This window comes from Limanda limanda, chromosome 2 (genome assembly GCF_963576545.1).
Source record: "Limanda limanda chromosome 2, fLimLim1.1, whole genome shotgun sequence".
NCBI classification, from domain to species: Eukaryota; Metazoa; Chordata; class Actinopteri; order Pleuronectiformes; family Pleuronectidae; genus Limanda; species Limanda limanda.
Window position 1 is genome coordinate 1,342,501 of NC_083637.1, and position 12,500 is coordinate 1,355,000.

Sequence of the window (12,500 nt, forward strand, 5' to 3'; positions counted from 1 at the left end):
CCACACTTTGGACTGTTTAGCTTTTGGTTGCCGTGACGACAGCGTTACGTTATCACATCCTGATAAACGTCTCTGATTCCCCTGTCGTCCTTTCCAAGCTTCTTCAGTTTATTTGAGATCTGTTCTTCTCCTCTTCAGTTTGTCTCCATGGAATTCTGCTGCTTTGCTTTGACACCATAGTTAGAAATATTCCATTATTCTTTGCAGACTACACACTGTTTTGCTCAGTGATGATAATCCCGCCCTCAGACCCTGATGTGTGTGGTTCTTTCTTCTCGACCAGTGAAGTGTTGAACCAGTTCGCTGTCTGTGGAAACACAAAGAACTGGTTTGAGATCAGTAGCTGGATCTGAGCTGGCCGTGGAACTGCCTCTGTGAGAAGGGAGTTTACCCGTTTATCTGAGGATGGAGTTATTTATCAAAGCCACCGTGAATCAAAGTCCACAAATCTACTTTATAAAGTTTCAGAACTCTTCTGAGAATCATCACATTTCTAAGTTTGTACATCTATGAGTAATCTGCAATCAGGAGCTGCCAAACAAATCTGGCATATTTGATTTTCCAAGATGTAAAAAACCTTCAGCCTGAAAACAGGATTGTTGACCTTTGACCCTGAATCAGTGACATCATCCACGAGAGTTCGTAGAGACACAAAAACCAATGGGTTATCAAACAGTACAAATGAACAGATACACTCATAATAATCCACTATTGTAATCTGTAACAAATGAAGTTATTTCTTCTCTTTCCTCCGAGCAGTGCAGACGGAGTCGGGCTGTTCCAACATCGTGTCTGCCGCCCCCTGCCAGGCGGACCCGCAGCAGTATGAGGTTCAGTTCTCCCGGCTGCGCTCCTTCCTCTCAGGTACGACCTCCACCTTCCTCTCAGGTACCTCCTCCACCTTCCTCTCAGGTACCTCCTCCACCTTCCTCTCACAGCTCCTCAGCTCTGACTGTGAACAGCTTGTTGCACTTGGATCATATTTAAGTCTTGTTAATATTCAACACTTTACATCTATTTGTATATCATGGTCACTTATAATGGTTACATTGCAATATTTATATTTTCCTTTATGCTATCTTGTAGTATTATTTATATTATGGTCACTTACTTTTAATTATTTTTTCTGTATCATGGTCACTACTGTTGCAATATTACTTATAATACTTTTGTTTTCATTACAATAACACTTACATCACTCCACTTTCTCCCCAGTACCTGCTTTTGCACAGTGTCTGTTTTGCAGGTTGTTTTCTGTATATTTTTACTCTCATTATGTGTAGTTTAGTAGTGTATATATTTTGATCTTTCTTTTTTATTGTTGCTTCGGCACTGTTATTTAAATTCTGTTTTTCTCTTTTTTGCTGTAACAAGTGAATTTCCCCGTTGTGTTGATAAATAAATAAAGAAATCTAATCTAATCTAATTTTTAAATCACGAAACATTCTGACTTCTCGTTGTTTCCTTTGAATAGAGACAGAAGTGTCCTGGGCGCGGGAGGTGAGCAGCATCCTCTACCCGCTGTTCGTCTACCTCCACCTGGACATGGTGCGCTGCGGCCTGAAGGGGGCAGTAGACGGGTTCTACACCCGGTTCCACGGCGCCTTCCTTCAGGACGGCGAGCAGCGTGCCACCGTGGAGCAGCTCCGCCACGTTCTCAGCGCTCAGGACGTGGCAGCGAGCCCCGAGCTGAGCTCCTTCCTGGAGCACAAGTACGTGGTGCACCTGACGGAGGCGGCCCACAGCTACCTGCTGCGCTTCCTGCAGAGCGAGGACAACGGCGCCCTCTGCAGGGCCCTGAGCACGCACCTGCAGCTGGAGGTCTCCGCCTCCAGGCGCACAGACTACCAGCTGTACGGAGCCGCCGGTGGGACGCCCGCCGCCCCAAACTCCGCCTCCTCCTGGGCGGGGGTGGACGGGGCGGAGGGGGGGGAGGGCGTGGAGCTCCCTGCTGGGGTCCCACAGAGCGAGGTGGCCCTGGAGGCTCTGCAGGACTGCATCAAGAAGGTCCGCGAGGGCCCCCCCTCCCTCACCACGGTGTGTCTGTACGCCTTCCGCCACACGGAGCAGGTGCTGAACACGGCCGAGGTGTCGGCCGACAGCCGGCTGCTCGCCGCCGGGTTCGACTCCTCGGCCCTGAAGCTGTGGAGCCTCCGGGCCAGGAAGCTGAAGGCCAGACCACATCCAGCCGACGTGTCCCGCATCCACCTGGCGTGTGACGTTCTGGAGGAGCAGGTGAGGGACCGGAGGGACCTGAGGGATCTGAGGGACCCGAGGGATCCGAGGGACCCGAGGGACCCGAGGGACCCGAGGGATCTGAGGGACCCGAGTGACCTGAGGGATCTGAGGGACCTGAGGGATCTGAGGGACACTGAGGGACCTGAGGGACCTGAGGGACCTGAGGGACCCGAGGGACCTGAGGGACCCGAGGGACCTGAGGGATCTGAGGGACCTGAGGGACACTGAGGGACCTGAGGGACCTGAGGGACCCGAGGGACACTGAGGGACCTGAGGGACCTGAGGGACCCGAGGGACCTGAGGGACCTGAGGGACCTGAGGGACCTGAGGGATCTGAGGGACCTGAGGGACCTGAGGGACCCGAGGGACCCGAAGGACCTGAGGGACCTGAGGGACCTGAGGGACCCGAGGGACCCGAGGGTGATCCTGAGTGACCTGAGGGATCTGAGGGATCTGAGGGACCTGAGGGACCTGAGGGATCTGAGGGACCTGAGGGATCTGAGGGATCTGAGGGACCTGAGGGACCCGAGGGACCTGAGGGACCCGAGGGATCTGAGGGACCCGAGGGACCTGAGGGACCTGAGGGATCTGAGGGACCTGAGGATCCTGAGGGACCCGAGGGATCTGAGGGACCCGAGGGACCTGAGGGACCTGAGGGACCCGAGGGATCTGAGGGACCCGAGGGACCCGAGGGACCCGAGGGATCTGAGGGACCCGAGGGACCCGAGGGACACTGAGGGACCCGAGGGCTGGTTCACATTCATATATATACACATAAACTTATTAACATGTTAACTAATGACTCTTGTTTCTCTTCTTCCTCTTGTTCCTCTTCCTCCTCTTCTTCCTCTTCTTCTTCCTCTTGTTTCTCTTCCTCCTCTTCTTCCTCTTCTTCCTCCTCTTGTTTCTCTTCCTCCTCTTCTTCCTCTTCTTCCTCCTCTTGTTTCTCTTCTTCCTCTTGTTTCTCTTGTTTCTCTTCTTCCTCCTCTTCCTCTTCCTCCTCTTGTTTCTCTTCCTCCTCCTCTTCCTCTTCCTCCTCTTCTTCCTCCTCTTCCTCCTCTTGTTTCTCTTCTTCCTCTTGTTTCTCTTCCTCCTCTTGTTTCTCTTCTTCCTCTTGTTTCTCTTCCTCCTCTTGTTTCTCTTCTTCCTCTTGTTTCTCTTCTTCCTCTTGTTTCTCTTCCTCCTCTTCCTCCTCTTGTTTCTCTTCTTCCTCTTCCTCCTCTTGTTTCTCTTCCTCCTCTTCCTCTTCTTCCTCCTCTTCCTCTTCCTCCTCTTGTTCCCCTCCAGGTGGAGGAGGAGGACGCCTGTGGCAGTGAGCTCCAGACGCTGCGTGGTCACAGCGGCCCGGTGTTCCGGACCTGCTTCCTGACGGACAGCTCCGGCCTGCTGTCCTGCTCCGAGGACACCACGGTGCGCTACTGGGACCTGGACAGCTTCACCAACACGGCGCTCTACCGGGGCCACGCCTACCCGGTGTGGGACGTGGACGTCAGCCCCTGCAGCCTCTACTTTGCCAGCGGCTCCCACGACCGCACCGCCCGCCTCTGGACCTTCTCCCGCACGTACTCGCTCCGCCTCTACGCCGGCCATCTCGCCGACGTCGACTGTGTCAAGTTCCACCCGAACTCCAGCTACCTGGCCACCGGCTCCGCAGACAAGACTGTCAGGCTGTGGAGCACCCAGCAGGGGGCGTCGGTTCGTCTCTTTACCGGCCACCGCGGCCCGGTGCTGTCGCTCGCCTTCTCGCCCAACGGGAAATATTTAGCGTCTGCTAGTGAGGACCAGCGGGTGAAACTGTGGGACTTGGCGTCCGGGACGCTGTTCAAAGACTTGCGGGGACACACGGACAGCGTCACCAGCTTGTCCTTCAGCCCGGACAGCAGCCTGGTGGCGTCCTCGTCCATGGACAACTCCGTCCGGGTGTGGGACATTCGTAACTCGCACAGCGGGACGCCGGCCGACGGCTCGTCCAGCGAGCTGGTGGGACTGTACACAGGAAACACCAGCAACGTGCTGAAGGTCCAGTTCATGGCCTGCAACCTGCTGCTGGTGACCGGGACGGCACAGGAGAAAGCTGAGCCGTAGCCACGGGGGGGGGGGGCAGAGTTCATGTTGGGAGAGTTTGAACGAGTTCACACGTCAGACTTTAGTTTTCTTCTCTAAATGTCACAACCTGCTCAGGATCTTTGTTCACTAGTTTGCAGCAAATGGAAAAAATGAAAAGTAAAAAAATCTTTTGTAATTCTGAAGTTTCAGATTTTCATTTATAGTTAAATTCTCTTTTGTTGTTGGTATTTTTTTTTACATTGAGAAGTTTTATCTTCACTAGACGTCAGTATTAAAGTTCTCGTGTCGCTGAAGATTAAAAAAGTTCTTCATCTGTTTGTCGCCTTGTTGGTCGGAAACAAAGATCAAAGCAGGAAACTGTGACTTTTGGACAAACATTGTTTCTAAAAATATATAATTTGTACCTAAATAGAAGAACATTTGTATATTTTGGGCTGAGAAAATACTTAAGATACATAATTACTTAAAATCACAAGTTCCATGTGTTTTGTAGTTCTTCTTTGATGCTGACGTCCGGGACCTTGTTTCAGACTCGCTCCTCCTCCGCCACCACCGGGGGTCCTTGAACTTCTTCATGTACTCCGTCCGGATCGTCTTGGTCACCATGGCAACGACTGGTTTTAGTCACTGGAGAAGAACCGGAAGAGAGGGAATTCAAACAGAGTCATCACCGGGAAGAGACACGGGTTTAACTGGGACCAGTTCAGGATCAAAGGGGAGGAGCAACGTCATCAGACATGTTCGTTCACTGTGATGTAAAACCCGAGGGGCGTGGTCTACCTGCAGGCCACGCCCACCAGATTACAGGCTCATTCTAATCTGATCGTTCCACAACAACTGTCACTCACACTTCACCAGGAATTACACTCTCACAAACACCCACACGCTCTCTCTCTCTCTCTCTCTCTCTCTCGCTCGTGCAGACGAACACACACAGAGTGAAACACTTGTCTCCTCAGACTGGGTCAAAACAACTTTGTCTTCGTGAAGAGAAATGATGAGTGTGTTAGTTTGCATACAGGCCGGGGAAATGAGATGGTGGAATTCACAGAAACTAATTAAAGTACAAATCGGATGATATCAATACTCCTGAATTTACATTTCACGACACCTTGAATTTAAGCTTTATTCAATCCTGTCTTTTTACCTCTTTACCCTCTGATCATTTACTTTACAAAGATTCTGCCCAACAAATGTACAAAGAACTTTTAAAACGAGTAAATCAAGTAGTTAAACTGTCAAAATAGTTATTTTTAGTAGTTTCTTCTTTTTTAAATCTGTAGTTGACATGTTTCTCTGATGTTTGGAACAAAACGTTTCACATTTCTTAGTATTGACTGTTCACATATCAAACTACATTTTCCTCCTCTGATAAATTGAGCTGGTTAATAACGCTGACATGGCTCCATTGTGAATGTAGATTATTGTTTTTTAATTTCTTCTGATCCTCCAAGCGTCTCCTTTTGGTTTGTAAATGAACGGATGAATCCTTCCCTCGGCTCCACCTGCTTCGACCTCCAGCTGCTGGAACACTGATGCAGTTCGAGCACATTCCTCCACCGAGGCTGCTCGGCCACTTTATCACCTCGGTGCATTTACATGTAGTGAGATAACAAACCATGTCCACAGATCTGAGAACTGCTGCTCACGTTAAACTGGTGAAACATCACTTCTTAACCTCGTGGGCGTTTACTCATCTCAAAGGAACAACTTGACAATCAAAGATGAATATTGATATGAAACATGAGAAACTGAAAGGTTCCTGATATGTTTGTTAGTGCACATTAATGGAATAAACGTCGTTCCCCTGCTCATAGATATAATCACTCTACACAGGTTTGATTTTATTCAGATGACGTACATGAGAAATTCACCAAAACATCCGGTCTCACAAAGTTAAAGAAAGTAAACAGAGTAAATCCTGGATCAGCCGCCTCATCCGGATACACATCAATCTACTGAGTTCTTCTCTGACCCACATCCTGTCACCGAGTGTCGTGGTGCCGGTGAAAACCATGTTCCTGGTCTGAAGGTTCCCGGTGGAGGTGACGAGGATCTGGACTCGAGGACACTTCCTGTTCTTTGTGCCGAGTCTTGAGAGGAATCTGATTTCTTCTTGTGTGATACATTTCTTATACTCTCTCGTAATAGGTCGATCACCTCGGCTCTCTGCCTGCTCCTCCACAAGCGTCCATGGATATCAATTCATTTGTGTTAGACTGCTAATAATTAAAAGGTGACAGGAGGGGGGGGGTCTAAAGGGGCCCAACAGGATATTTTTGCCCTTGGGCCCCTTGAGGATTGAATCCGGCCTGTTGGCTCCAGGCTCATGTCATTTATTTAAACTTCCTTTTCTTTTCTTTTCTCTTTGCTGGCTCCTCCACAAGCGTCCATGGATATCAATTCATTTGGGTTAGACTGCTAATAAACAAACAGATTAAAACCTTTAAAACATTAAAAGTTGACAGGAGGGGGGGTCTAAAGGATTGAATCCAGCCTGTTGGCTCCAGGCTCATGTCATTTATTTAAACTTCCTTTTCTCTGTTGGTCTTTCTCACAATCACAATAACACTTGAACTCACACGTTCCTGTTCCTGTTTCTTCACTTGACCTTTACTCTCGGCTGTTTGCTTCCAAATAATCTGAATACTTCTACTGTGAGTCGCCAAACCGTCAGGAAAGAATTCTTAACATTTCCTGCAGGCCCAGCCCAAAGAGAGAGAGAGAGAGCGAGATAAGGAGCAGGTGAGAGAGAGAGAGAGAGAGAGAGAGAGAGAGAGAGTCTTTAGGGGCGAGGTTCACCGCCACAGGAGGACAAACCAGTTTGTGGAGGGTGTGTTCCTTCAGCCGTACCGACCGGACCAGCTCCTCCTGCACCAGAGAGCAGCAGGTGACTCGCTCCATCACACCCCAACGTCTCCTTCTCCTGCACTCCGCTGAGCGTCCTGCCCAGGGTAAGAGGAGAAGAAGAAGAGAGGAAGAAGAAGAAGAAGATGCCCCTCCACTCCACGCTGTCGGGCCGGAGCTCCAGCTCCAGCCGGGCCGTGAACACGCAGGCGGACGGGAAGTCGTTTGAGCAGCTGAGGCAGGAGTGTCTGCAGCAGGGCGTCCTGTTCGAGGACCCGGACTTCCCCGCCGTCGGAGCCTCGCTCTTCTACAGCCAGGCCGTGCCCGTCAACATCGAATGGAAGAGGCCTAAGGTACGTGGGGGGGGCAGAGGTCAGGGTGAGGGGCTGTGATTGGCTGATGCTGCAGAGCTCCAGGCGTCTAAATGTCTGAAACTGTCCTGAAATCTGCTGAGTTTGTCTGAAGTAACCGAGGAATCAGAGAAATGCGGCTTCACTCATCTGATGAAGAAATATTCAATATTCAGCTCAACCTGAATAGATTAGAACGATCATCTTTAATCACTGACATTAAGAACTCGATGAGTACGAGAGAGTTTATTTGAAGTCACTTTTATTTCCTTGGAAACAAAAAGCTGAAGTATTTATTCAGCTGTCGCCGCAAAACCAGTTCTTCCAGAGAACAGTGTAAATAGAGTGAAGTGCAGGTTCTTCAGACTGAGCTCCCACACGCCTCCGAGTCGTCTGCTCTGAAACCACACGGCCTTCTCAAAACAACGTGGAAAGCTCAAAATCGAAGGAAGACAAAAGAGTTTCAAGCTGTTTGAAGTTTCGCACGTAAATAAAAAAGTGTTAAACACGAGAAAAGAGTAAAAACAAACAAGAAATAGGACATTAAAAATATTAAAGTTCTTGATAAGATCTGAACGAGGACAAAGCACACCTAGATCATTCCACAGAGGGGGGACAAAAGGTTTGAAATGTCCTGGAGAGCGAGTCCAGAACAAACCAGAGAAGAGAAGAGAAGCTGGAATCTGTTTTTATGGAATGTGTAACATCCTGAGATCTCCGATGTGGAACTGGGTCGACAGCTCCGGTGAAACTCAGCCGTCACGTCTGGTGGTTACTACACATTTCTCTGCAGGGCGTTCCTCCACCGGGATGCTTCAGCTGCCTGTGTGTGTGTGTGTCTGTGTGTGTGTGTGTGTGTGTGTGTGTGTGTGTTCCGGTGACTGGGATCTCAGGCTGATTAACAGGCCTGGAATGTGAACACACCTTCAGGAGGCACCTGTCCGTCCACAACATGAATCAACCAACCTGTTCTCTCCTCCCGTCTCCAGGAGATCTGCAGCAACCCGAAGTTCATCGTGGGGGACGCCAACCGGACGGACATCTGCCAGGGACAGCTGGGTGGGTCCTCGGCAGCAGACACTGTGGTGATGTCCCCCACCAGGCGTCTCGCTCGCTGACCCGTGATCTTCTCTGTCTGTCTCCACAGGCGACTGCTGGCTCCTGGCGGCCATCGCCTCCCTGACCCTGAAGAAGGACACGCTGGCCCGGGTCGTCCCCCACGACCAGGACTTCGACCGCAGATACGCCGGCATCTTCCACTTCCAGGTGCGTCGGTGCAGGTTGTCTCCGGACGGTCGGTCTCCGGTCGGTCAGGACGGACACAATCAGCTCCCTGTGGTTGTTTGTCTCGGGTTCAGTCACATACTGTTTTATCCCAAATGAGGTCACTGTGACCTTTGACCTCTGGAATCTAATCAGTTCATCAGAATTTGAAGACAGACTTGAGATCCCGTGTTCAACAGGACAAAAACATGTGTTGTGGCCTTGACCTTTGACCTCTCAACACCCAAATTTAACCCTGTCATCCATGAACATTAATCTGAAATCTGAAAACGTTCTATCCTCTCTCTCTCTCTCTAACTGCCTCTCTCTCTCTCTTACTGCCTCTCTCTCTCTCTCTTACTGCCTCTCTCTCTCTCTCTCTCTTACTGACTCTCTCTCTCTCTTACTGCCTCTCTCTCTCTCTCTCTTACTGCCTCTCTCTCTCTCTCTTACTGACTCTCTCTATCTCTCTCTTACTGACTCTCTCTCTCTTACTGACTCTCTCTCTCTCTCTCTTACTGACTCTCTCTCTCTTACTGCCTCTCTCTCTCTCTTACTGACTCTCTCTCTCTCTCTTACTGACTCTCTCTCTCTATCTCTTACTGACTCTCTCTCTCTTACTGCCTCTCTCTCTCTCTTACTGACTCTCTCTCTCTTACTGACTCTCTCTCTCTATCTCTTACTGACTCTCTCTCTCTTACTGCCTCTCTCTCTCTCTTACTGACTCTCTCTCTCTCTCTTACTGACTCTCTCTCTCTCTTACTGACTCTCTCTCTCTTACTGACTCTCTCTCTCTCTCTTACTGCCTCTCTCTCTCTCTTACTGACTCTCTCTCTCTCTCTTACTGCCTCTCTCTCTCTCTCTTACTGCCTCTCTCTCTCTCTCTTACTGACTCTCTCTCTCTCTCTTACTGACTCTCTCTCTCTTACTGACTCTCTCTCTCTCTCTCTTACTGACTCTCTCTCTCTTACTGCCTCTCTCTCTCTCTCTTACTGACTCTCTCTCTCTCTTTTACTGCCTCTCTCTCTCTCTTACTGACTCTCTCTCTCTCTTACTGCCTCTCTCTCTCTCTCACTCTTACTGACTCTCTCTCTCTCTTACTGACTCTCTCTCTCTCACTCTTACTGACTCTCTCTCTCTCTCTTACTGACTCTCTCTCTCTCTCTTACTGCCTCTCTCTCTCTCTTACTGACTCTCTCTCTCTCTTACTGCCTCTCTCTCTCTCTCACTCTTACTGACTCTCTCTCTCTCTTACTGTATCTCTCTCTCTCTCTCTTACTGACTCTCTGTCTCTCTCACTCTTACTGACTCTCTCTCTCTCTTACTGACTCTCTCTCTCTCTCTCTTACTGACTCTCTCTCTCTCTCACTCTTACTGACTCTCTCTCTCTTACTGACTCTCTCTCTCTCTTACTGACTCTCTCTCTCTCTCTTACTGACTCTCTCTCTCTTACTGACTCTCTCTCTCTCTTACTGACTCTCTCTCTCTCTCTCTTACTGACTCTCTCTCTTACTGACTCTCTCTCTCTCTCTTACTGACTCTCTCTCTCTCTCTCTTACTGACTCTCTCTCTCTCTTACTGACTCTCTCTCTCTCTCTTACTGACTCTCTCTCTCTTACTGACTCTCTCTCTCTCTCTTACTGACTCTCTCTCTCTCTCTCTTACTGACTCTCTCTCTCTCTCTCTCTCTCTTACTGACTCTCTCTCTCTCTCTTACTGACTCTCTCTCTTACTGCCTCTCTCTCTCTCTCTCTTACTGACTCTCTCTCTATTACTGACTCTCTCTCTCTTACTGACTCTCTCTCTCTCTCTCTTACTGACTCTCTCTCTCTTACTGACTCTCTCTCTCTTACGGACTCTCTCTCTCTCTCTTACTGACTCTCTGTCTCTCTCACTGACTCTCTCTCTCTCTCACTGACTCTCTCTCTCTTACTGCCTCTCTCTCTCTCCCTCTTACTGACTCTCTCTCTCTCTCTCTCTCTTACTGCCTCTCTCTCTCTCTCTCTCTCTCTTACTGACTCTCTCTCTCTCTCTCTCTTACTGACTCTCTTTCTCTCTTACTGACTCTCTCTCTCTCTCTTACTGACTCTCTCTCTTACTGACTCTCTCTCTCTTACTGTCTCTCTCTCTCTTACTGACTCTCTCTCTCTCTTACTGACTCTCTCTCTCTTACTGACTCTCTCTCTCTCTTACTGACTCTTTCTCTCTCTCTTACTGACTCTCTCTCTCTTACTGACTCTCTCTCTCTCTTACTGACTCTCTCTCTCTCTTACTGACTCTCTCTCTCTTACTGACTCTCTCTCTCTCTCTCTTACTGACTCTCTCTCTCTTTTACTGCCTCTCTCTCTCTCTCTTACTGACTCTCTCTCTCTCTCTCTCTTACTGCCTCTCTCTCTCTCTCTTACTGCCTCTCTCTCTCTCTCTTACTGCCTCTCTCTCTCTTTCTCTTACTGCCTCTCTCTCTCTCTCTTACTGACTCTCTCTCTCTCTCTCTTACTGACTCTCTCTCTCTCTCTTACTGACTCTCTCTCTCTCACTGACTCTCTCTCTCTTACTGACTCTCTCTCTCTCTCTTACTGCCTCTCTCTCTCTCCCTCTTACTGACTCTCTCTCTCTCTCTTACTGCCTCTCTCTCTCTCTTACTGACTCTCTCTCTCTCTCTTACTGCCTCTCTCTCTCTCTCTTACTGCCTCTCTCTCTCTCTCTTACTGACTCTCTCTCTCTCTCTTTTACTGCCTCTCTCTCTCTCTCTCTTACTGCCTCTCTCTCTCTCTCTCTTACTGACTCTCTCTCTCTCTCTCTCTTACTGCCTCTCTCTCTCTCTCTTACTGCCTCTCTCTCTCTCTCTCTCTCTCTTACTGCCTCTCTCTCTCTCTCTCTTACTGACTCTCTCTCTCTCTCTCTCTTACTGACTCTCTCTCTCTCTCTCTCTCTCTCTCTCTTACTGACTCTCTCTCTCTCTCTCTTACTGCCTCTCTCTCTCTCTCTCTTACTGCCTCTCTCTCTCTCCCTCAGTTCTGGCAGCACAACCAGTGGCTGGACGTGGTGGTGGACGACCGGCTGCCTGCGGTGAGGGACGAGCTCATCCTCGTCCACTCCGCCTCCAACAACGAGTTCTGGAGCGCCCTCCTGGAGAAGGCCTACGCCAAGTAGGTCTCACTCAACACTGGAATCTCTTCTCAGTAGAACCGAGCCCTGAGCCAGAGTCTGAGAACCACTGCTCTCCAGGACCTGTATCCAGGACCTGTTCTGGTTTAACTGACTATACGCTGATGACTTGTTCCTGTTCTCCTGCTCGGTTCAGACTTCACGGCAGCTACGAGTCCCTGAAGGGCGGCAGCACCATGGAGGCCATGGAGGACTTCACCGGCGGCGTGGGGGAAATGTACGAAACCAAGAGCGCTCCCAACAACCTGTTCCCCGTCATGAAGAAGGCCCTGGACCGAGGCTCCATGATGGGCTGCTCCATCGACGTGAGGATCTGATCCACGGAGTCCTGATGGTTTCACACCAGTTCCTCTCCAGCTAGGCTCCGCCCTGTTTAACCTTCTGCTTGTTGTCTGCTTGTTTCTCCAGATCAGCAGCTCGGCCGAGTCTGAGGCCAAGACCACCACAGGCCTGGTGAAGGGACACGCCTACTCCATCACCGGCGTGGAGGAGGTGAGCGCCCCCCCCCCCCCAGGAGGCGGGAGGACAGTCCCATGTGTCTCTGTGTCAGAGCAGCTGAAACTGAGA

General features: G+C 49.9%; 2 protein-coding genes across 2 annotated transcripts in view; both read left to right on the forward strand.

Moving 5' to 3' along the window:
• The window catches only part of taf5l (TAF5-like RNA polymerase II, p300/CBP-associated factor (PCAF)-associated factor), a 6,924-nt gene extending 2,150 nt beyond the window's left edge, over positions 1-4,774 (forward strand). The window contains exons 3-5 of the mRNA XM_061089189.1: positions 760-864; positions 1,475-2,235; positions 3,526-4,774. Coding sequence (XP_060945172.1) covers positions 760-864; positions 1,475-2,235; positions 3,526-4,323 — 1,664 coding nt within the window. The 3' untranslated portion in view covers positions 4,324-4,774. The remainder of the gene's footprint in view (positions 1-759; positions 865-1,474; positions 2,236-3,525) is intronic.
• Positions 4,775-7,298: 2,524 nt separating this feature from the next.
• Positions 7,299-12,500, forward strand: part of capn9 (calpain 9) — a 14,492-nt gene continuing 9,290 nt past the window's right edge. Inside the window, exons 1-6 of the mRNA XM_061089241.1 lie at positions 7,299-7,505; positions 8,492-8,561; positions 8,650-8,768; positions 11,781-11,914; positions 12,070-12,238; positions 12,342-12,425. Coding sequence (XP_060945224.1) covers positions 7,299-7,505; positions 8,492-8,561; positions 8,650-8,768; positions 11,781-11,914; positions 12,070-12,238; positions 12,342-12,425 — 783 coding nt within the window. The remainder of the gene's footprint in view (positions 7,506-8,491; positions 8,562-8,649; positions 8,769-11,780; positions 11,915-12,069; positions 12,239-12,341; positions 12,426-12,500) is intronic.